This window comes from Cydia amplana, chromosome 11 (genome assembly GCF_948474715.1).
Source record: "Cydia amplana chromosome 11, ilCydAmpl1.1, whole genome shotgun sequence".
In the NCBI taxonomy this organism is placed as follows: domain Eukaryota; kingdom Metazoa; phylum Arthropoda; class Insecta; order Lepidoptera; family Tortricidae; genus Cydia; species Cydia amplana.
This window is the reverse complement of record NC_086079.1, coordinates 7229308-7255555: the sequence shown is the minus strand read 5'-3', so window position 1 is coordinate 7255555 and position 26248 is coordinate 7229308. Positions and strand designations below refer to the sequence as shown.

General features: G+C 36.9%; 1 protein-coding gene across 2 annotated transcripts in view; it reads right to left on the bottom strand.

Annotated features, from left to right (window-relative positions):
• LOC134651962 (transmembrane protein 184B) overlaps positions 1–26248 on the bottom strand; it is a 35833-nt gene that overhangs the window by 1273 nt on the left and 8312 nt on the right. The window contains exons 3-8 of one of the 2 annotated variants that reach the window (XM_063507104.1): positions 19867–20032; positions 16084–16310; positions 10177–10378; positions 6876–7111; positions 2831–2915; positions 2057–2229 (exon numbers count right to left, since the gene is read on the bottom strand). In XM_063507104.1, the coding sequence (XP_063363174.1) occupies positions 2195–2229; positions 2831–2915; positions 6876–7111; positions 10177–10378; positions 16084–16310; positions 19867–20032 (951 nt within the window). In that variant the 3' untranslated portion in view covers positions 2057–2194. Of the gene's footprint in view, positions 1–2056; positions 2230–2830; positions 2916–6875; positions 7112–10176; positions 10379–16083; positions 16311–19866; positions 20033–26248 lie in introns of those variants that run through there. The other variant, XM_063507105.1, reaches the window with a different exon arrangement.

Here is a 26248-nt window from a genome sequence, read left to right as displayed (position 1 = left end):
TGTGAATTCAAAACCAGCTTATTCAAAGACATTTTCTTATGTAATCTAGTGTCGTGTGACATTAAAATTGTGATATTACATATCTTGTAACATTGTGCGATCGCTTAAAATAAACTGACGTGGCACTGAATCGTGTCGTGTATGATTATCATGATTAGATAAACAACACATGTATTAAATTGTCAGTCGGTGACACAATGTATGTGGTCGACACTTATATTATGGAAAACTTAGTTAATTATACTAAATTTTAATAACTACTTAATGACAATGAGAAACATGTATCATATGCAGCATGCGCGCAAATAATTAACAAGAAGCGACATAAAAAAGTGATTCTTACCTCCGTTATTTCCTTCCAACGCTGATTGGTATTATAGATTCATAAAATTTAAGTTAAAAATAAAGTCCATTTAGAGATAAAATAAAACTTTTATTTATTAGTGAGAGGCCAAGTACAAAGTGTCCTTTTAAAACTGTTAACTGCGAAAATCTGTAACTTATATCTAGACAGCACTGTTATAACTAAGGGGGTGTAGTTAATTTAAAGATTTAAAACAAGTCACGTATTAAAATAACAGTAATCTTAAAATAGAAAAACGTATATATATTTTTAATTTACATATAAGTCAAATATATTAGCCAATGGGTCTGTGTAAACCGGTTTTGACTATTGAATGTTAGCGCGTCAACTAATATTATGCTTTATTTCCATTCAAGACGGTCTATTAATCAAAGCATATTCACAGCTGTCTTGAAGTCAGAAAACGGTGGTCTGTATTCAAATACCGTTCTTTGGTCTCTCTGGGATATGAACATAGGCATGATTTCCCAAGCTATCGACCCTGTGTAAGTAATCACAACAAATACCATAGTCTTCATGCAAATATAATGAACGAAAAACAATCTCATATACACTAATTAGCCTAAAAAGAAATTTAGTTTAAAAAACGAAATTACTTCGCCACTCTTCGTTATCAAGCCTAGCTTTTTCTATTGGATTTTATCCGCTAACTACGGAATAACAAAATAATATACAAAAGAAATAAAATCACAGAAAATTAAACATTAAAATACTACGAAATGTTTACGACTCCGTTTCAGTAGGCATTATAGGCAGTAAGTACGAAAACTATATGGCAATGATTAGTCCGATTTTGTATGAAAATCTACACTGAATCTAAACTGAATGTATGAACAAGTATTTTCATTTCGATAATATGACCCAGTAGCCAGCCTCATCACTACCAAATATAATTTTAAAATTATTTATTAAGTCATTTTAAACTAGTTAGAAAAAAAACTAGTTAGTTGTCAGGAGCTTCGTCGGACTAGCCAAATACCTCATTAATTACAAATATAAAATAAAAAACATCTTATATTATAAGATATATTAACATAACTTCGAATAATCGAGCACCGAAAAACCTCTTCGAAACATTTGATTTAATCCCGAACGACGAATTATGTAAAAATTATGTTAATTTGATTGCAATGTGATTTTTTAATTATCAATGTATCTAGATTACAATCTAATGATAACATTTCTTTATTTTTGAATTTAGTACCAAACTTGGCTCTCGGAACAGTTATGGGATCATTTTGATATTTCAATTTCATATTTTTACTCGTAAATAAGATCTAATATTCATTGACCCTATAATGGTAAAGTCGGAATAATGTAAGAATAGACTTTTCAGTTATGAACTGACCCTTATTTATCCGTAACTAAGGCTGTCAGTTAAGGGCCACTCACACTAGCGTCTCCCGAGCGTCTGCGTCTAGTCAACTCTATAGCCATACAAATGAAAAATCCAAAATTTGCCACTGAAATTTGAACTATAGTGTAGGAAATAGAGTTGATTTTGCGTTGTTGTAAAATTGAAAGAAACAAAGCAAAAGCGACTCTGTTCCAATTGAATAGGATTTCAATTTCATCGAACTGAAGAGGTACTATAGGTACGACCTTGGGCCTTAGGATTATATATGAGGATTAATTCGTAACAGTTAAAAATCAATTCTTATTTTACTCCCGACTATAATATGCCGCTTTGAAGTTAATTATATCAGAAGCTTGATCCATGTTAGTGGTGTTTCCATGCTCGGATGTTACTCGTATGTATGTATGTATGTATGTATGGTACGGACACAAATACATCAATGCACTTCATGCACAGCACAGCTATGGCAGAGCTTATAGTTTCTCATAAGGCAGGTGAGAAGTGACATCTGAAAGAAAATAATGGAAATCATAAGAAGGACTCTGACACTATCGGGAATGAATTGGGAGAACATAACATAACAGTATCTCTGAAATTTAATTCATATTCACTCACTGTGAAATTTAATTCATATATGAATTATATGATTTATGAACTACTAAAGATCTAAATACCTAAATAATGGATGACTAGGAAAAAGACTGTAGAAAATATTTGTAATTAGTTTTATTTTGTTAATTTATGTGTGTGACTTTTGTTTATTTTCAAGTATTAAGTATTTTTGTTTTTGTATAGAGGAACGTTTTGAGACATCTGACTTTAGGTACATTATTAACCTCTTTTCTTTCTTTCTGTATTTTAATGATGACGCATACAAATAATGATTATTTATAAAGCCACTAGCGCTAGCAGCTTAATAGCATTTTTTGATCAGATGGCATCAGCAAATCTGTCATTTTCTCTGAACTTTATTACAACGGAATACGACACATTATCATTCAAGTCTTCTATAATCTATCACAGTACGTCAGATAAGACAAAACGAGCAAAATAATAATAATCAGGCTACAGTGGCATGCAAACCGAGCGAGGCGAGGTATCGTACTCACCGGAGCTGTATTGCGTGTACTGCTGGTACTGCGGGTGGAAATTGTGGAAAGCGTCTGTCATTATGTCCTTGGGGTTCATGGTCTCCTGGAAACGAGAAAACAATCATTTAGTTTCAAAGAAAAAAAGATTGAATAATTTTACGGTTTAGATTCACTTGTTTTAAGTCACTCGGGCGACATGTTCCGCAGAGCCTAGGTCTCCTTTCTCAAGCACTAACAGTGCGAGCAGCGTTCACGACGGCGGCTAGGCTCTCCGAAACATGTCGCGCGAGTGACTTAAAACAAGTGAGTCTAAACCGTAAAATTATTCAATGTTAGTATGTCTCACAACAGTTTAAATTCGAAAAAAAGATTCTCCAAAGATTGAGGGGATTCGCTGTTTCCCCGCATTACCCACATCCCCGCGGTTGCTGGATGGTGCGGCGCACAGCCACTTTCTTCTTGATTGGTAATCAGACTTTGATCAACTCTAAGATTATAAAACCAGGATACCAGGAAATATCACGATATCACGTCGGCAGATTCGGACGCGATATCGCATGTACGATTTCATACAAAATGTATGGAAACTTGAAAACCCCTGGGACTTTTTGACATAGTGAATCGTCTAAACAGAGGGCACTGACCATCCAGCCTCTAGACTCAACTTAGGCCAATTCTTTCATGAAACCGATGCTGCCAAAAATACAGGGGTGCGGGGGACGAGGTGAGCGAGTCCCGTGCCGTGATTGGTCCGTTCAAACACACGTGGGCGTCAGACAGAAATATCTGCCGGGCGCTAGTGATGTGACACGTTGAATAATAACATTGTCAATCACGGTCAATAATGTAATAACAGTAATAATATGCAAGCATGTTTTGAATGCTATGTTGATTCGTTCGTTCGAAAACATTAACCCATAACGTTGTGGTTTCGTTAGCAGGTGTATCTGCTTTATATAATTAATTTAAAAATAAACTATTGGTAAAAAGGCGTCTTATGGGATTTAGAGAAGCGCGAGACGAGACGAGATGCGGATGCGGATATTCGCAACATCCCTGCTTGGAAGCACTTCATTCACGCTCGCCCTTCGGCCTCGCTTTAAATTACTGAGGGTTGCACGCTTGGGAGTCGGGGTGAAGGCTTCGGGCCTTCGGCGGGTCAGCCTTCGGCCTCCCAGCCTGATATTCGCCCTTCGGGTTCGCTTAACCTACTTGGAAATTTTCCTTTGCCCGTGTCCGCCGCCATTTTGAGTGTTAATAAAAAATAATTCACATACTAATCTTGGGCCCCCAAGCTCGCCGCATGCCAAATCTCAACGCGCTCAGACCAACTTGAAAAAAAAAAATCATATCATAATCATAATCATAATTCTTTATTGCAACCATGGTATTACAAGGTGTTCTTATGTTAGTTAGTACATTTGAAACTTTTTAAATGCAATTTGTGTTGTCTCGGGCCCTCTATGGCATTTGGTCGAGCACCCCCCACCTATCTCTCACCTTTGAAGCTTTTCATAAAAAACAAGTGGCCATTTTTACCGCCATATTGGTTTTATTAAAAAAAAATCCATAGGAATACAGCTAGGTGACCCCGAGTTTTCGTGACCAAAATTTTAGCGCGCTGGGAGCATTTTGAAAAATGATCGCCATTTTTAATCCGCCATTTTGAAAAAATAATGGCGGCTTCAGAAACTGTCAGCGTCCCTCTATGACATTTGGTCGAGCATCTCCCACGTATCTGTCACCGTTTAGTGACCAAAAGTCGGATAATCCGGTAGACCAAAAGTCGGATTTTTCTGGAAGTCACCAAACCACCCCCTCTATACGACCGTATCAAAGTCAAATACCCCAGGAACCCCCTTCTGGGAGAGCAATTATGTCAATTAATCAGTCGGGTTGCGGCTTTATATACAGGGTGGATTTTCTTTTTGGCTCAGTGAGGGCAGCTACCAGATCCCGTACTGCTACGAGAAAACGGTCTTAGGTGACCTTCCCTCGATTTCAAATTAGATCCCATTCCTACTGAGGATCAAAAGCTTGTATGGAAGCAAAAGGAAAACTTTTCCCATAATATTTGAATGAAAATGAAAACTTTTATTTTTCACATGCTATTTTTGTATGCCAATCGATTCCATTCCTATCCAGTATCAATAGTTTCCTAGAGGTCGACTTACGGTAATGTACTAAAAAGCCACAAATTAATAAAAACTTTTTCCATACATTTACTATGGAGAAAATGTGAAATTTTATTCACAATTTTCTACCTCGCCCATCATTCGTACAGCAATGTCTTCATACAGTATTATGGTTCTTAAATGTAACAGGGCAGGACTGATTGGCCAAATATTATGGGAAAAGTTTTCCTCGATTTGTGGCTTTTCTAGCCGGAAATTTTTTTTTGCTTCCATACAAGCTTTTGATCCTCAATAGGAATGGGATCCATTGGCATAAAAAAAAAGTTTGTCAAAAATTACCTTTTTCTCGTATCCTGTATGTTTTTTCCAAAATCTGTAAATGCCAATCTTCATTAATTTGAAATCGAGGGAAGGTCTCTTAAGACCGTTTTCTCGTAGCAGTACGGGATCTGGTAGCTGCCCTCACTGAGCCAAAAAGAAAATCCACCCTGTATTCGCGGTATCCTACTATACCCACCCATTTAACACCCTGTATAATTCTATTAAGAGTTATTACATGGTTTAAATCAAATATTTATTTGTTATTATGTAAATGAAATGTTATTTAACGCAATCTAACTAAATGAAGTTTAAATTATTTGGCCGAATGTTCAAGTATCATTGCCATGTTGGCAGTCGTACACAGAAAAAAAGCAAAAATTAAAAAGTTAAACCGACGCCCACTATTCTCAACAAAAATGGAATCAAAATAATGCATTTTAAATTGCAACCGTGTGTTTTTGTATAAAATTGGTCTTGTGATTAATTTAAATTTGCAATGTTTTTATAATCGCTAAAAGTAATACGAGTACCTATGTAGTGCTGAATTGACAATATCGTTTATGTTCAAGGGAAAATTGGTACCTGGCCGTAAGTGTAATTCTCATATTATTTATTTGTTTTATAGTGAATTTTTCGCAAATACCTATGCGATTTGAATTGAATTACCTTATCAATAGTAAACAATCACATTCTATGGATATGGACATCACTAGTTTGGGCTTAGGAATGTCACGTAATAAAAGACAAGAAAGGATGTATACGGATGCAGCGCGATAGAAAGAGACTTTCTTAAAAGACGTCATCGAGTTTCAAGCGCTGTCAAATTTGATGACACGCTTAAATTAAAATATTTTTTATCCAAATCTCTAAAAAATCGGCTTACCTGTGAAATGAAATGCCATTTTTTTGTACACCAGAGTTTTTAGTGTTCTTGCCACACAATTTGACACAACAATAATGCATTTTTGATAGCAAAAACTTCTTCGAGCTACCGAAGTTTCTAGACCGAGCCCGGTCCGCCGACTGAAGTAAGCGGTGTAGGCGTGACTCGAAGATGGAGTAACGCTACCGTATGTGTGGCAGAGGGGGTAGCGCGACTATGCTATGTCTAGAGGCTGGATGGTCAGTGACAGAGGGTTATTTTGCCAACCGTTTTGTCCAGAGACTCTCGAGATTATCAGGTAGTAAAATATAAGATACCGTAACATGATTGTAGGTACTTTTACTTCGACTTCTGTTTATTGGTTCTGAAGTGTTTGCTGTTATATCTGGGTAAACCCACCTTCAAGCTACTGGAGATGGACTGCATAGTGACGGAGCGGTGCGGGTCGCATTGCGCGATCGCATACACGCTTTACTGCTATCATGAGCAGGATGAGCCCTTCCAATGCTATGTATAACAGAACTGTAAAAAGTCTACGCCAATGAAATCCGCTCAGGCCGTCAGATATCAGTTTAATCACCTTCAAGCTACTGGAGATGGACTGCATAGTGACGGAGCGGTGCGGGTCGCGTGCGCGATCGCTTACACGCTCTACTGCAATCATGAGCAGGATGAGCCCTTCCAAGGCTATGGCAGGACTGTAAAAAGTATCAGTTTAACCCACCTTCAAGCTACTGGAGATGGACTGCATAGTGACGGAGCGGTGCGGGTCGCGGTGCGCGTGCGCGTACACGGCGGCCGGGAACGCGTAGCGCAGCGCCACAGCGGCCGCCAACATCTCGATGCAGATCAGGAAGTTCTGGTAACCGGCGGACACGGTACCGGCCGTGGTTGGCACGTTGTTCGCGTCCGTTATCGGCAATATTACTTCAGCCTTCTCTAGGATGGCTAGGGCTACGCCTGGAAAGAAATATAGTATGTTAGAATTATTTTAAAAAATATAAATAAATAATATAGGACATTCTTACACATATTGACAGTCCCACAGTAAGCTCAAGAAGTCTCGTGTTGTGGGTACTCAGAGAACGATATATGTATTGGCTACAGTATTTATATTCATCATTGATTATACTGTATTTATATTTAACGAAAAAACACGACACTTGACACTTAAAATGGCCTCTCCTTCAAGGGAGTAGAACGAGGCGTGGTAATCAACTCCATGGGTTACATAAATACATAGAAAACACCCAAGACTCGGGCCACTAAATGCCCTTACCGGAATTCGAACCCAGGACCGCGGCTTCACAGGCAGGGTCAGTACCCGCTAGGCCAGACCAGTCGTCAAAAATTTGTTTTTAATAAAGTATCTCAAAAACCACGAGATCACCATCAGGCGATCTGTTACATTTAAAATATTACGAAGCACATTCACTTGCATCCTATACCGTTACATGCGACAGTAGCTTAAGTTGAACCCTACTGCGCACTATTTTTTTTAAATATGTTTGTGATATAAGTCAGTTAATATGGGCGCAACTGAAATGAGTGATTAAGATCTCATAGTAAATCAATAAGGTTGCACGCATCACACATTTGGGGAACGTAAATCATCCTCTTGGGTTCATCTATATAGTCCGTCAACCAAATCTTGTCAGTAGCAATGTAAAGCAAACTAAAGTAGGGCAACACTCAAAGAGCAGTATTGCGCTAAGAAAAGCAGCAATGTACATCGAACCAACAGATTTTTTTTTCCGCTGAGCGCGCCCTGCGTACGTCAATTCAAATTGTCACTCGCGGTTTATTGAAAAAAATTGAAACATGGACGGACAATTTAAAAGCGATGTTAAAACAATGTTAATCAAAATGATGAACAAATTTGAAGATATCAAAAACAACTGCTTATATTCTCTTTGTTCCCTATCTATGTCTTCTAAGTTTACTAAAATAAAATCATATCAAAATGCAGATAATTAGATAGTGCATATATTTGTTATTTACAATATAATATGCCACTTGTTAATGTAAATTAGTGTACTGTTCTGGATGAATATGACATACCTGTGTAATTTTTTTGATTGGTATATATTGTACAATATACATATTAAAAATAAAACAACTGATATTTGGGTGTTTATTTAATTTAAAGGTAAATAAGATAAGGGTCACTTTTCGACTTGGTTGCGTTGTACACGTACATAAACCGCCATAGGTAAGTATTGTCTGAAAAGATACTACCTACTACGAACGCCTTATATAGGGCAAGATTTAATCCTGCAACAAACATGTATGGATTAGGTAGATATTGCGAAAGAACGGCGATATAATCAAGGCTCTTAATACTGTTTAAAAGGTTTACCTTTGTAAATAGTCACAACTGATTGCTGAAAATATTAGACATGTGGGCCTATGGACGGTTTCCAGGACACAATTTATGGTCTTGTTGGATAGATTTAGGCATACGTTTTAATTTTATTTATGCCTTTTAACCCTAAAACAAAAAACTGAACATAATCTTAAAAGTTCGAAAGAGTTCTTCCAATACTTGTCATAACCTCAATTTTTAGTAATGTTTACCATCAACGCCAACGAGCATGATTGTACATTGTAGGCCCCTTAGCTTTGCTTATTCTTATTTAATGTATTGGTATTTAATGGTGACAGCAGAAATATCTCTTGAAACTTGAAACAGAAACGATTCAGAATGAAAACCAAATGAAAACAAATAAGGTGACGGCTGTCGTTCACGATCCACATTCCACAGATAAAACACAGATGACACGCGTTTTGGAATTATTTGAACACAGTGTTGCTAACCCGCGATTTTTCAAATTTGCCGCCTTTTACTACTGACAAGATTTGGTTGACGGACTTTAGTACCTAAGTGAATTGTGATTCAGGTCTACACCTGATATAATCGCCATTTTCTTGAAATAAATTTAAACTTGGCCAGAATAAGATTGCCTACTAAGGTTCTTTGTACGTATTAAATATATTAAAAATGGGTCACTCACGTATTTGAAGTCAAAAACGCTCGACATGTTTCACTCCATACCGAAAAGTCTCATCAGGAGCTTGCGTTAACGGTGACGGGTCGGCAGTGTCTCACGGAAGTTTTGTTATTAAATTCTTTGTAAGTAACTTTCATAAGTGATATATAAATCATTTCATTAAAATCCAATTCTGATATAAAATAAAGAACTGTAAAAAGATGTACCTATATCAGAGATAATGGATCAACTACTAAAAACGACTAGCATTCCAGACAAACTACCGGGGTTTCACTGGAAAGCTGACGACTACCTAGATTGATTAAAACTGTGCGAGAAGAATGGATTAAACCGTACACACAATGCGTGTTTTTTTGCGTTCGTTACAAACGTGATCGAACCTTTGTGGGTCGTTTTTCATGCGCACACGCTGTTTTAATTGGCTACACATCATTATTGCTGGTACAATGGCCTCGGGGGTCGACGCGCCGAGATTGTGTTGGGATAACTGATATCGAAGTTCAACGTTAGGATTTAAATCATTTAGCGAAACTGATTCAGTACATGTTAACCTTGAACTTTCACTGCTTATCATAGTTCAAGACAAATGAGACCAAACCCTTTATGAATTTTTAGCGCTTGGATTAGAACTACGTTAGGCTTCTTTGGCGAATATTAATCAATGTATAATAGTGAATATCTGGAACTATTTAGAGTATTTAGGTCATTCAGGTTGTAATCCGCTTATCTATCATAGAATATGCAGATCGGGTCACCTCTATTGTAAACTGTATTGTTTGCTCAATAAATATTTTCCCTAACTCAGTCACACAAGAGCAACGGGTCCCTGGGGTATTTTGGTGTTCGGGTAAAGACAATAAGGTACCAGTACCTGTTTGTGACGTCACGTACCTTGCCAGATGACGGACTTGACGGTGAAGAACTTGAGCACGGGGTCGAACGGCTTGAGCATCTCGCGGGTGGCGCCGAGGAACAATCCTTAGAGCGTACTGACGGAGCAGTGACGTCACGTACCTTGCCAGAACGAGAGGAAGATGACGGACTTGACGGTGAAGAACTTGAGCACGGGGTCGAACGGCTTGAGCATCTCGCGGGTGGCGCCGAGGAACAGGAACAGCCCGTAGAGCGCCAGGCTCACGGAGAAGTTGTACACGATCGTGATGTACAGGTAGCCGCCGTTGGGGCTCCAGTCGCCGTCGTGGTAGTGCCCTGCCGACTGAAAATAAAGTATACTGATTAGATTGATATACCATAGTTGTTGGCCACTTCTGACAAGTCCTGACAACAGCTGTGTGGGTTTTTCATGAACTAATATACAATCTCTATGGAACTAATATATAATCCATAACTTAGAAGCCCGAGCCTGGCCCAGAAACTGTTGATAGCTGACAGACTATAATATCCAACAGTTTCAAAACAATAAATTAAAATCAGAACCAGATCTTTCTTAGTATAATAACACACAAAAATCATAAATGAGATCATTAGCTGAAACAATCATAGCTTTGCAACGATTATTAATGATGAATGTATATGTATTTAACACAATGTACATTTTCATACTTACGACTCTTACGAGCGATGTATGCAATTAATTTATAACATTCAATTACTCGTATTATCCTACTTGCAACATGACGTTATTTCCACAGTGGTTGCAATTCATATGCAAATGAGTACACAAATATTCCAATGAACAGACAGCTCTATGCTTATAAACAAGTATATCTGTACATATACAATAAAAAGATAATTAAGATAAGACCCTTTATTATATCTCAACGACTTGTTAAATCTAGATAAAATGTGACGAATACTGATTAATACGGGTTTGTAAAACAGGTGTTTTGTTTCGAAAATGTAGTTCAGTATATTGGAATTTCATGAATGTATTTTTTGTCTATTTAACTGCCTTTATTCGTTCATGTATTTCATGTCACTTGAATTTTATGTTTAGTTTTCCTAGACACAGAGGGAATGCTGCTGCGCACACACTGTTGTAACTAGGGAACACTGATTGTATTATTCAGCTTTTTTAACCACTTTAATGTAGGTACTTATATGGACATTGCTTTTCAGCATTATTTTTCCTTATGAAGTTTATATATTTTTTACATTTAACAACTTTCTTAACATGTTTAGAAGTTCAAGTACCTAGCGATATTGTGAGTTTTATACATCGACTATTCCATTTATTCACTCAAACAAGCAATATTTTTCCCGAATCGACATAAAATAGAGTTCGGATCAAGACGCGATGCGGTCGTAAAACATTACGTTGCAGTAGCACCGTGGCTAAACCTTGTTACAATTTTGTAAGGCATGCATTATTCATATCGGCGAAATGCACTTGTGGTTATGCACGTTACCATGCAGAATTCACTTTATTGTTACAAGCCGAAAAACAATAAGAGTACTGTCTTATAGTTAATCTTTGTTGGACACAGTTAGTATGTGTCTAAAAATAACTGCAGATATTCGACACAGATCCAATAATGATATTTAAGGGCATTTTCACTTAACTGTGCACCTTTAACGGCCGGTTAGCAATCGTTACAACTGACGGTCAATGTCAGATTCCATACATTTTGTCAGGAATGTAACGGTTGGACGTTACTGAAACACGACTTAAGTCGCGCTTTAAGGTGCACAGTTAAGTGAAAATGCTCTTAAATACCTACCTAGCGGATTTGTTTAACAAAATTTAAAAAAAAATAGGTACGGTCGCCATCAGATAATATCGGAGCGGCTAAGTCGCTCACAAATATCTGAACACGACTCTATTGTCAGGGCGTTACATACAGTGCGTGTTCAGATATTGTGAACAGCTTGGCCGCTTCGATATATCTGATGGCGACTGTACAATAGGTAGAGTCCGTCTGAGCGGGGTCTAAGCTACATAACATTGCCCCGACCCGACTCGAACAGGACAAACAAACAAATAAAACAGAAGTGAGTTGAGGGAGTGTCATTGTATTTACGTCATATTTTCATATTGACATTAATGATAATGACATTGCCACACTATGTAATTGCAAATGCCATGCAGAGCATGCTTGTTTAAAAAGCAATTGTAAATAAATTCGATTATTGAACTAAACAAAAAAAATATTTGGTTGGATACGGGTTTCTATTGGTTCCCAAAAAGTTTGAAGTTCTCATGTATTGATTGCCCGCATTTTCGTTAAGTAGTCATAATTTATTTGGTTCAGAAACGCGTCACTTTTCAGGATTGCCATAAAACAAACCTAACCTATCTATAGGATAACCTTACGAAAATCCTGAGAAATTAACGGTTTCAGTTTTAGGACCAATAATAATATGACAAACAATACATTATGACTTAAAACCTCATGGGAAACAAAGGGATTTGATATAAAGTGGTTGGATACAGACTCAAACGAGTGCTCGAAAGATTGGCAAATAAAACATCACCAAACAACATACATCATCAAATAAAAACCCACGGGCCTCTTTCTCTTAAGACAATGTTTATTAAAATAAACTATAATATATATAAACTATAACTATAAATAATATATATATATATATATATATATATATATATATATATATATATATATATATATAGCGCGTCCGATATTTAATGAGAATGTCATATATCCAGTGAAAGCATATAACTGGAAACCGCCTTTGGGAACATTACCGTTCAAATTCTCGGGCCAAATTAGCACACATACACAATTACGCCTACATGTAAATAAGACGATACGTTTACAGAGCCTGTCTCTATTACACTAACGTACACAGCTAAGTGTAGATGAAATGCATATAATGTCAATAACTACCAATCAGCGACATTAATCCGCTAATAACCTTCTTGCTGTACGTACTGGCCGCTGAGAATTCGCGGTTCATATTTGATTAGAATATGACTTGGACAGGGATAAGTTTATGCCATACATTGAAGAACCAGTCAAATAATTCACGTATAATAATTTAATGCAGATTAAAAGATAACTACTTAGTTAAAATGTTGTTATGAAATTAAATGACAGACTAACTCAACATAATTAAATATTCATTGTTGTATAAATGTATTCCGCTATAATAAGTATTTTGTATATTTTATTATCAATCTGTATGGCAGTGCGAAGTCACGTTCAGAGCCCGTACCATGAGTCACTGACAGTGTCAAAACTGACATTTACGCTATCGAGAACGTAATTTACTTTCTATACATCTCGTTTGCACTAATATGCGAGTACGAGCGAGATGTATAGAAAGTAAATTACGTTCTCGACGGCGTTTGTCAGTGCCAAACTGATGGTAGCCGTACTGGTATAGTCTGTCCGTTTTTCTAAGATCAAGTACGCCATAGTAAATGTATGGCGAACTTGATCTTAGAAATCGGACAGGCTATACAGCCTGCAAAATTTACATGGGTAGGTACACGAATCGGGTCAAAAACATTTGAACAGGCGGAGTCACAATAAATCCCCACTTTCAGTTCCAATGGAAATATTTTATATGTATATAGCCGGTCAAGCAAGTTTGTCAGTAGAAAAAGGCGCATAATTACAATTTTGTATGGGACCATAACCGTTCGCGCGCTTACATTTTCTAAATTCGCCGCTCTTTTCTACTGACGGAAATGGCTTGAGAGAGAACCTACATATATGTGACAGTAGAGGGTGGATTAAAATGATCAACATTTTGAGATAATGTGTGTATTTGTTAAATTAATTCAGTGAAAGCGTGATAGAAAAAAATGTATCTACATATAGGAGACCGGATATGATTATCTCACGGGTTATCTCATGAATAGAACATTATATATCTTGCCAGGCATCCACTCAATTTCATGTCTCTCTAATTGGACAGCTTTTTTCCATAGTTCTCTGCGAATAGCATATTGTGGGAATTTGAATGGAAAGTAATGTAAAATGACAATACCAAATTTGATTATTAATTTGAAATAACTAGGTAGTTTTTTTATAGCTCCATCTCATGAAATAAAAAAGGAAAATACAAATCTGTAAGAAGGAATTTATTACTACATTTATAATTACAGTGGAATCCGTTTATTATGACTCCGCTTATACTGACCAACCGCTTACTATGACGCAATTACTGTGCGAAGTTTGGTTTTCATATGAAATTCTTTGTGACAAAGTCGGATAAGATAACTTCGACCTATAAATACTATTTTTATGGAATTATGTCCGGTTATACTGACAAATTCGCTGGTTTTCGTGGCCGGCCCCACATCTTTCCCTGCGAGGACGTCTGTGGCGTTTAAATTGTTTTAGTTTTTACTCTCGGTGAAAGTTGATAATTGGTATAAGGTTAATAAAACTCATCTCTCACAAAATTGTTTGAGATTAATTTGGAAAAAATAAAATAAAAAGTTTATCAACTATGCTTTATATGACATCCGCTTAGTATGACATGTTTGTTACTTCCCTTCAATGTCATTATAAGCGGATTCTACTGTATATAGAAAATACCTAAACCAATCATAAGTTAATAAAATAGTCTACTTCATTTGGCATAAAACCATCCCTATTATCCTCGCAATTTAAAAAGTCGTATGTTGTTATGAAAGTCGTATGCAGTTGTTACGTTTTAGCTTAGCACGGTAGTATTGAAAAAATGTCGTCATGTTTATTCCAAATTTTACTGAAGTTATCTGTTTACTACAAGTGAAAAGTGATTCCACTGTCCTTGATATGAACTAAAACAACTTCTGCACCACTTCACGACACATGAAGACATTTTTAATTACAAAAAAACGTAGTTTTTATAAACCAATTTAGCCATCCCTCACTGACTGTCATCTCGGCCGCACTGAAGTTGCCAATCGAACACTCTGTAAGCACCGCCTACAATCGAATACTTTACGTTGGGTCATAATTGAGCGGACAGAATACTTCCATGGTTTATATGCGTTCACTGCATATATCGGACGAGTAGTAGTAGTACTCAGTTGTATAGCAAATCGAGCACGACCTTTACTGAGCTAATTTGCGAACGATCGATGTGCTTAAAACGACCTTGAGCTGGACTTTTTATCGCAACTTTTGCATTGCGTGAACGTGAATAACATAAATTTACATTTTAAATCGGCCTGGTTTCTATATTATTCATGTGCGAATCGCTTATTCGTATTTTGACCGACTTCTGCAAAATTGGTGGTTATGAATTCGACAGAATATTTTTTATATTTTTACCTTAGAACGTAAGCTTGTAACTGCCTCTGATTAGTCCTCTTATTTGTAAAAACCAACATTCGACAGAACTCCTCAGGATATTATAGGTTTTTCTGTATTGTCTCATATCGGGATCAAATCATATCATATCACTGGATATCAGTTATGTGAAGCAGTAATCATTATTCTTATTTTAATAAATTATTATTACGTTTGTCATAGGTTATATAACTCGTGTTGAATTCAATGCTAGCTTTGTTTCAATCATTGTTTTCCCTATTGAGACATACTAGGAAAGCCTTGGTTATATGCTCACGAGCACAATTCGTGGAATTATTGTAAGAATGACATGGAAAGCGGAACAAATACATGACATTAACAGTTTTGTGTCAAAAAGCGAAAGTTAAAAGAGCAGTCCAGTTGTAGCGACCGAGTCCTAGATCTGTGCTATTGTAGCCGAACAATACATTTAATTTGTGGAATATCACAAGAAAGTTTTAGATATATACTATGTTTAGTGATATTATAATATATACAAGTGTAATTTCAAGTCGTCTGGCATAATTTTTTTTATCACTAAGTAACACAAGGACAGGCTTCGTCCTTGTGACGAATGACGAATATTTAAATGTAATAATAAATTATGTAAGTGGCGTTAGCGAGGCAGCACGTCCCGTTGATACAAGAGGTGCGCAAGGGTCTGCCTCCTCCTAGTTACATAGCACAGGGACTTTTTACTATCACTTACCTGTAGGAATATAATAATGAAGGCGCAGACGGGCTTGACGAGGCAGAACTGCAGCGTGGCCTGCTTGCAGAAGCGCAGGAAGCCGATAGTGTAGGTGGCGCCGGCGAGGCAGCACGTGCCGTTGACGCAGGAGGCGCGCACGGGCCTGCCTCGCAACTCGGACATGATGTTGCCCTCGCCTCCTAGGTACTCGTAGCACAGGGACAGGAAGCTGTAGATCACGAACGCTGGAAGAAAAATAATAAGATAAATATTGGATTATCTCTTACAGCCTAAGGGCTCATTTAGACGGCAAGCTAACTCGCGTGCGATTAATTTTAGTTACGTTGCGGACCAGTGAGGTTACAACAATTCAGCCGACCGATCAAATAACGCAATGTAATGAAACCTGCATGCGAGGTCTCGCACCGTCCCTAGAGCCCTAAGGAACGCGCGATTTTTTTTCTAATGAGCAAGTTAAACGGTATGTACAAAAGGTTCTCACAATACAGCTGTAACTAATATAAAACTATGTTGTCTTAGCCAAATAAGTCAGATACCGATAATCTTCGGATAAGCATAAATGTTTGTTTTACGCTGAGGCCCATCCCAAAATGCTTATTACATTAGGCATTATGGCATCGATATTTTGCTTCTACCATGGGATAATATAAAACTGTATTAACACTATTTTCTTAGACTAAAAATCGCAGGATGTAAAACAATGACAGATTTAACTCCACCTATACAAGAGATGTGCCTATGTTACCATTTATAACCAATTTGTATAACATTGAACGATTGTTATGAAAGAGAATACCTTTGTCTATTGGTATGAAACATGAAACATAGACATACATGATCTGGCATTCTGTAATAGTAACGCTAACAAAGTTATATCGCTTGCATTGTCGCCGTATTGTTGATTGTAAATCACATTTTATGTGCGGTCGTGAATTCTTTCACAAGACAGGTACGTTAATGTTTTATCTTTATGAGTGATTAAAAATACAGACTAGGGCAGTTACACATGTACACAGTATTACGTTTATAGCCATGCGCCTCAGCAGATTTCGTTTACTTTTATTTTCATGTAGCATTCTAAATAAAATAATAAAGAAATAGATCGGGCTTTTTGGAGGTCAAACTTTAAGCCGCCGTTAGACTACCATAGAAATATGATAGTCGAGCGAAGCTAACCGTGACAGACAGCCAAATTTCTATGAAAATATCACGTTTATCATCATTTTCACATTGTAATGTTACAGTCGATGGAGTTAGCTGTTACTGTTACTGACTATAAACACCCCGTTAAAAATAAACTCGTGTATAGACCGGTAATAAAATGATTGACCCGTTCGATTTAGATGTATATGACCTTATCGAATAAAGGACTCAATGAAACATACTATATATACCTTGGTTGCCGGCATAATTAAAGTAAACCTTGAAAATACCTATTATAACTAAAATTAACAAAGTGGGCGGTTAACATGTAAATGAAGGAGTCCTTTCCAGACACTTGTTTTGATTATGAAAATTTTTCTTAGAAAAAAGGAAAAGCTTTTCCTAGCTAGCTAGCTAATTCTTACAGTTTCTCTGTAAAAAAAACCCTCTGTCCAATATAAAATTCTTTGAAACTTTAAATGAGTAGAGGAGCTTAATGAATAACTTATTAGCATTGTGTATCCCTTAATAATTTTTATTCTAAATGTTTTTCCTAGTACTAGTAGCAAAGATATATCTATGATATTCAGGATTGCCAGTTTACTTCTGTGGGCCGTCGAGCTGGCGGGGACATGATCAATAAACATCATAAATAATAAATACTTATAATAAGTATACAAGATATTTATTTATAGTTTGTGGGAGTTTTTTTTTACTTAGTTCGTGACAACATTGACAAAATGAGTCTCTTTATGTATAGTGTATAATAAATAATAATAGATGATATTGTACCAATATATCCGTGGCGGAGCGTCTATAGAACCCTATTGCCACCATCAAACTCTCTCTCTCTTTAAGACGAAACAGGAGCTGAGATTTAAACATTTTAGGTAAATATACCCGTCTCGCTAACGGAAGCGGCTCCTAAAACTAGTGTGATAAGGACAAGGCGAAAAATCCTGCGTAAAAATCTCAAAAATCGAGGTTTCGTACTCGACTGTTTCCTCCTCCAAAACTTAACCAATCGTAACCAAATTTGGAAATCTAAACGATTATGAAATTATCTGTGTCGGACCGTTTTGCTTTTTTGGCTATGATATCAGTTTTGAATACCACGCCTCTCATTGCGGCATAGTCAGTTAGGCCCGTTTGGCCATTTTTGAAGGGCTCTAGCGCCTTAAAAAACAAAAATATCAAAAACAGCAAAACGGTCCGACACAGATATTGACAATAGTAATCTGTGTTGAAAAAATCATTGCTCTAGCTTCAAAACCCACGGAGGAAACAGTCGAGTACGTTTGTATGGAGAAATGATCACTCCTGTTGGCTCTTAAGATCCCACATAGTAGTAGTTACCTTCGACTTGCTTTCGGAATTGTACGGCGAGCCGCCTTTACGTATACACATATTGTACAAATATTATACGTAGTAGTAGGTAAAGGGTTACGAAATAATAAAACCATGTCGTGTGTGAATAAATTGCGACACTCACAATTAAACGGGTCATTGTTCGGTTTCCAGCAAATATACATTATTATCCATTATTATACAGGTACTCCAAGGTCTGTGGAGGGCACAATATCGTGGATACTAATTACCAGTGGCAGATACAAGTTATACAAGTAAGCGGACATAATCGCCAGAATAAAATAAATACCTACAAGATTCGACGAATAAGTCAAATCTGATACCCAAAAAGAAAGAGAATGAGCTTGGTGGTCCATCATATATCTATTATTTTATATATGCAAGTATTTTTTTATTTACATATAGGTATTAAAAGCCTAAATTGTAACTACTTTATATGCTATCGAACTAAAACTTTCAGATGAACATTTCGGACGCGACCTACGAAGTGGTCGGTTTAATTTAATTAAAAAACATTGCAGGATACCCCGTCGAGGACCAATTTGCTCTGGAATATTTAACAGGTCTACTCAGAACTTTAAAATACCGATACCGATCTGTGATATTTGAACATTCGCCCCTTTTTCATGGTTGTAATTTTTTTTATTGGCTTTGCATTTTTTTATATGTAGGTATATACAATACAAGATAAGAACAATTGTAAGCTACTATTGCCTACTCTTGGACAGGATGTGAAGTTTAGCAGCCCGTCTTGGTCATAATTTGAACGTAAGAGTATTACTCATTTGCCTCCAACTCAGTTCACAAGATCGAGACTGTGAAAAAGTAAACCTAGTAGGAGTCCCCGTTGAAGAACAACAGGGATATCCAGTTATAGCAGCCGTAAACGGGCACGATGAACAGGATGCGGACTATCCATCGCTGCTCCGAGGGGTCCGTACCAAGCTGGTAATCGTACCTTCATAGCAGTCCCTCATTGTGAAGAAGTACACGTAGTAGAAGTCCCCGTTGAAAAACAACAGCGAGATCCAGCTATAGCAGCCGTAAACGGGCACGATGAACAGGATGCGGACTATCACTACCCCGAGGGGTCCGTGAACAGCTGGTAGTCGTACCTTCATAGCAGTCCCTCACTGTCAAGAAGTACACGTAGTAGGAGTCCCCGTTGAATAACAACAGGGATATCCAGCTGTAGCAGCCGTAAACGGGCACGATGAGCAGGCGGACCATCACTACCCCGAGGGGTCCGTGAACAGCTAGTAGTCGTACCTTCATAGCAGTCCCTGACTGTGAAGAAGTACACGTAGTAGGAGTCCCCGTTGAAGAACAACAGCGAGATCCAGCTGTAGCAGCCGTAGATGGGCACAATGAACAGGATGCGGACTATCCATCGCTGCTCCGAGGGGTTTGTGTACCAGCGCAGGTGCTGGTAGATCTGGTGAACAAAACAATTCATTAAACGTCGTAGAACATTAAACACACTGTTGGGACAACCTGCCTTCAGGCGCCAACGAATGAAGAAAGCGTTAGGTGGAAGAAAGGAAGTTCTAAATTTCCTCGGAGTTATACTCGTAAACTATACGAGTATGAATTTCGTCTATACAGACTGCGAGCAGATTTAGCGGATGTTTGTGTTTTTTTCTGACTATTATAATGTTCTATTATTTAACAATTAAGTATAGTGTACCTTTCCTCCCAACAATAGTGGGCATTTTCCTACTTCGACTTGGTTAAGCAGTGAACCATATACATATACGTAAAATAACGTACGCAAACATGTCACTTTATTATTGATAAATACTCAGACCACGAGGAGAAAGGTACAGTTTCAATACAGTTACTTACAGTAGAACGAAACTCTGGGAAAAATTTATAAGTTATATATTTATGATTGCCCTCCTAATAGTAGTGACAGGATTTTGTCATTATTTATAGTTTACGTTATTATTAATTGAATTACGCTAAATCGTTGTAATAATACCGTAGTATAGCTCTAGGTTTAGTCAGTGATCATTGTTTCGCAACCACGACCTATCACGTTAGTAAAGTTCAGAGAGTAAAGTAATAAAATGCTGCATTAGAGAAAAATCATGTTACGAAGGTAATAAATATTGTGTCACAATCACATGCACGTTACCAACAGTTGATCAAAGTGACACAAACAATGGGTCGTTTATAACTTGACTTTAAATACACCGCGGGATTTAATAACCCGAAAGATTTAAACCACGTATTTTTGACGACAGTACGAGTAAATAATGTTATTACAACATGGGTCCAATTATGTTTTAATTAAACTACTATTTCAGTACAAATTAAATCATATTAATTTACCGCTTCTTTGTGAACAAACCTTTACTTCAGAGAGTGAGCGAGTTTAATTAATCTCAAGTAGAGAAACAGAGAGCGAGCATGACCTTTCATGAATCACTCCGATATCATACGATGCACGGCGAATGCAGTGACTTGTGTTCCATGACAAGAAGTATCAAGTTAAGTTACCTATGTCTAGGATGATGTTTACGTTGAAATTATTTCAATTTATTGGCACCTCAAAGTACCACAAATTGTATCAAAACTTTATTAGTTACTACAACAGTACAGTGCAGTTATTATTGTTGAAACATTGCGATAAAATCTTTTCCTTTGACTGGCGTAACCAAAACCATTAACCATGATTATATCCGAAAGAAATCATGCCTCTTATTGTTTTAACTCGTACTACAGCTGGAAAGGGATGATTACTTTGTTAAAATCAATGAACTTTTGTTAAAATATCGATCATGCTTATCAGTACCTATTTTAAATTCTCGATGTGTTGATTTATACTGACTGAGTAAAGTAAAATAAACAACTATGTTAAACAATTACGCTTTTTGATTAATTTAATGAATTGGGTTTTCTAAGTGTGTTTTCAGCACAAAGATCTAATTTTAAACGGATTTCATTATTTAGGTTTACAAAAGTGTTCTTTATTTCTTCGGAAGCCGTTCGAATTCTTATTAATAATTCTTCTCCAGAGTTCACTGGTGTTGAGTATTCCTTATCTTTCAGAGTTCCCCATAGAAAAAAAACCAATGGCATTAAGTCGGGTGACCGGGCGGGCGAGGATAGGACGTTGCTTCCACGGCCAATCCACCTCTCAGGGTATTGTTCGTCTAGCCAATTTACGAACTTCTAGGCTGAAGTGGGTCCGTCGTGCCGGAACCACATAGTTCTTCGGGTTTCCAAATCCGTACACAATGTGAATATCCGCAAAATGAGCCGGAGGATAATGCGGCATGGCGAAATTTATTTAATTACAGTCAATCAAATTTTTAAGATTTTCTCTTGCGTGACAATCAATAATAATATGAAATATGTCATTTTATTGACATCAATTTCAAACTATCAGCCGAGTATCAGCCAGTTATCGTGAAGGTAAATAGTTTGCAAATCGCGACATTGAGAACAGAACAAAATTTCGGTAGTGAAACCTTTTTGTAGGATAGATAGCAAACTTAATTAAGTGAACCTGGCTAATAACCATGCAGTTAGTGCGTCTGCGTGTAAAATTAGTTGGTGGCTACGTCACGCATAAGGGTGTGTTAGAATTGAGATTTTTTAACTTGTGATTTGTTTTAAATAATTAATATCTCTTAAATTATGGGCTTTTGGACTATATGTTATATAACTTTATATACTCTAATTAGGCTCTAAAATAGTTGGTTAAATCTTTCGGATTATTAAATCCCGCGGTGTATAGATTTACCGCACGATTTTCTTAATACATATACCTAAGTTGGCACCACAGAAATCACATGTTTCGAATACCAACGGGTATTGTTTTGATTCCATATTCTAACAATAACCCGTATATGGGGAATGGACTATTGGATATAGCCTAGTTATGCGCATCAAGATGAATCTAACGTCACATAATCACTAACATCCGCCGATAGATGAACATAGCGGAGAAATTCGGTGAATGGTCATTCTAAGATCGGACTAATTGCGGTGATAACTAATGGTGGTAGTATTATTTAGTAGGTATTACATTTTGACCACATTTGTCGTTCAATCTGTTGACATTTTACTGATACACTGATTGAGACCTATCTGTTACAATTAGATATACATATATATACCTACCTAACCTACCTACATATGAATTGCTGTCTATTATATAATCCTGGTATATATAAACATACGTAACTCTGAGCATAGAGAAAAAAATACATAGAGTGTTCACTCCATACATCAGTTTTAGTAACTAAAAGACTATTAGCATCTAGTATCGAGTAGCGGAACTATCAGTATATCTTATGCTGTTGAGATAAGACTTTCCGGTCGGTGCTACATCTATTGTCAAGTAGCAGTACTGATAGTTCCGCTACTCGATGCTAGATGTAGACACTGAAATTAATAGTCTGAACTGATGTATGGAGTGAGCACTCTTGTCTTTATTTCTCTATGCTCTGAGACACCTGTCGCTGATTTGTGAAAATTTATATGCGAAACAAGTCGCAGTTCCAATCCTAAAGGTATATTATAGGTATAGGTACAGTATAAACCGCAAACTTTCACTATTAAGGTCATAACTATGCTTGTATCAATTCCCACTGTGAGCATTCGAGTCGAAGGATATCAGAGTAATAAAGCTCATTTTTAAGTAGCTAAAGTAATTTCTAAGTAAAAAAATAAACACAAAAAACAAGGGCTTGCGACAGTTGCATATAAAAGTGATAATATTTAGTTGAAAATGTCGTCATTGTTTTCGTCAGTAGGTCGTTAGCCGTTATACTAGAAGATTATGATAATTAAATTAGGTTAACCATTAACCTAATGACTCTGGTTCAGTGGAAGGTAAATCATACCAACCAGGGTAGTGAAAAGAAACGGCAAAACAATTTCATGCTTGCCCTATATTTTAAACAGCGAAGCAAATAGGCGGTTATTATTAGGTTATTACCTTGGCATAAAAGTATATGGCGTGCATGTCAGCAATAAAATCGCGATAAATAAAGCTGCATTGAAAAGGATCAGCTGTTAAAGTCACGGTTGGTACCGTAGAGCATTATGTTTATATTAAAAAATATCTTTACTTGATGATTTCAGATTTATTATTATTAAGTATATTAGGTTGCCTAGCCTTTTTTCGAGTTCGTTCCCAAAGGTATTTTGTCAATCCGGTAATATCAACTGTAAGCCTATTCTATAGGTATATATAATTTTATATTACATATCCAATTTTGAATATTTTTTGAAAAGGCTCCGGGGAGGCCAGTGATAAAATAGCTTTACGCATCGAATTTGCGATACATATATTTTACTTACAGTTGAGAGTCGATTAGCGTGTCTCTTGGAGAAAGTGGCACGGGTAAATAATCACACCTTAGCGTTTTGCTAGAAGTACGGAAGTTTCATTGTTTCTACAATATGCGGATATAATACGCATGTATGACTGTTTGACAGAGCTGTAAATTATAGTTATAATATTATTTAACTGACTGACGATGAACGGAGGGTAATATTTTCCTAGTGATCGTTTTTCGGGTGTATGTTTGTTAGTACATATCTCTATTTCTTTAGCGCGCTCTATGGATGACGCGTCAGATGGCATCACCTTATTAAAACGAGATGATTCGTACCTCTGTTTTTTTATCGGAATATAACCTCACTTTTGTAACTTGATTATAACAAAAAGTTTTATTTTTTATTTATTTTTATTAAAAATAGGTAAGCATTTGACCAAGTATGAATGGAACTTGAATATACCCTAAGATTCATAACCTCGAAGACCCACCATACAAAATTTTCCTATTTTTAATGTGAGGCTTGTTGTATTAAATGGAATGAATTTCGTTTGTTTGAGAAAGCAAATAGATTGAAATGGAGTGTAGGTACATTTGGGCCTTACGAAGATAATAAATAATAACTGTCAGAAGACAATAATGTGCCTACTACTTAACTTATTAATCACATCTGACTGTAAACAGTTCTAATGGGTCGAAATTTGCCTGAAGTACATTTGTACTCGTATACTTGAAGCTAAATTTCGAATGTTTTTCCGAAGCCATTAATTTCCGCTAAACAACAACAATTACCGATTACACCCGGTAATTGTAATCCATAGTGAACCCGTCTCCCGGTATACCTTTAAGGCTTCGTCACAGAGGCGCGTTTTCCGGGCGGCGCGTGAGCGTTTTACATGTAAAAGCGGCGCGCCCCGCTCACGCCCCGCCCGGAAAACGCGCCTGTGTGACGGAACCTTCAATCTCAACGTCTTGGCTCAGCTGGGCCAAATTGCACAAGCAAGCAAGCAATCGTCTTTAAAGGTCGTCTTTAGCAAACCTGTCCAATCAATAAATAGATACGCTCCAAGGTCAGACAGACTAGGAAAATAACTCTATTCTTTATTTAACCCGTAATTCCGAAGTACTAATAGAATAGAGTAAAGAAAGAGCTCTTGATCTAATTAAAAATTAGTGTTTGATTTAATTAATCTTCACCGTATTAATGGTGCTATGGAGCACACTCGGCCATGACTTTTGGGTCCCCCCAGTCTCCCCACTATGTAGGTGTACGTACTTCGCACATAGCTAACTGGGCGTTTTCTAAAATAAATATCGAAAACCTCTTTCTTTCAAATCTGGACATTCTTGGGCTCGTTCTACTCAGAATGGACAGCATTCTCCATCCTTCCATTAAAAAAAGAGGTCCCAAAATGTCCATTCCATTACGTCACGTTTTATTATGAGAAAATTTTTCACTTGTATGGACGTGATGTAGTGGAATGTACAATTTTCGTACAAAATTTTGGGACAAGTTTTTTTATCATCAGGATTGAATATGCTAGTGATTCTGAGTTGAGAGAACCCAAAAACACCAGGATCTGTGAGAATCGGGTTTACTATATTTATTTTAGAAAACGCCCAACTAGATTCTTCAGCGTGGAATAATGTCGATGAATGATAAAACTACCCTGTCTTTTCCCGGGCCTAAACTATCTATATCCATACCAAATTTCATCTGATAGTTTCAGGGGTTTAAGCGTGAAGTGGTAACGGATAGACAGACAGACTTACTTTCACATTTATGATATTAGTAGGGTTAATGTGTACGTAGATGTATCTAGAATTCCGCGATAGTTACCAACATGGAGTAATATCTATAATTAAACAAACAAATGTTGATTAAATTACCATTACGTCATGTCAACGGACATCAACACACACCCACGCACAGGTGTAAAAAACATGTCACAGGCAAAAGTGAACTCTATGCGAATCACATAAGTAACAAAAATGCCGGACTGCAATCGCCTTAATCGAACTAGTATAAGCATGAACTAGACATAGCTCGGTTCTTATATTTAAAGTTATCCACACGACTTTTCTTTTACCTACTATTGTTTTTACTCATCTCGAGCTCTTTCGAAATGTCAAATAACAAGTGTCCGTAGCGCCCACGGCCAATAATACATGTACTTGTATAACTAATCCATTACCAAGATATTAAATAAGTAGATTTATCGACACCCGGCCTAGATACAATATCCAAAACTGCGTCTAGTTACTAAACCGACAGTTCGATTCTACTATCCTGTCTAGTTTTGCTTACACTTACTTAAATGACAGTTGTATTGGACAAATTGGACAGTAAATTAGCC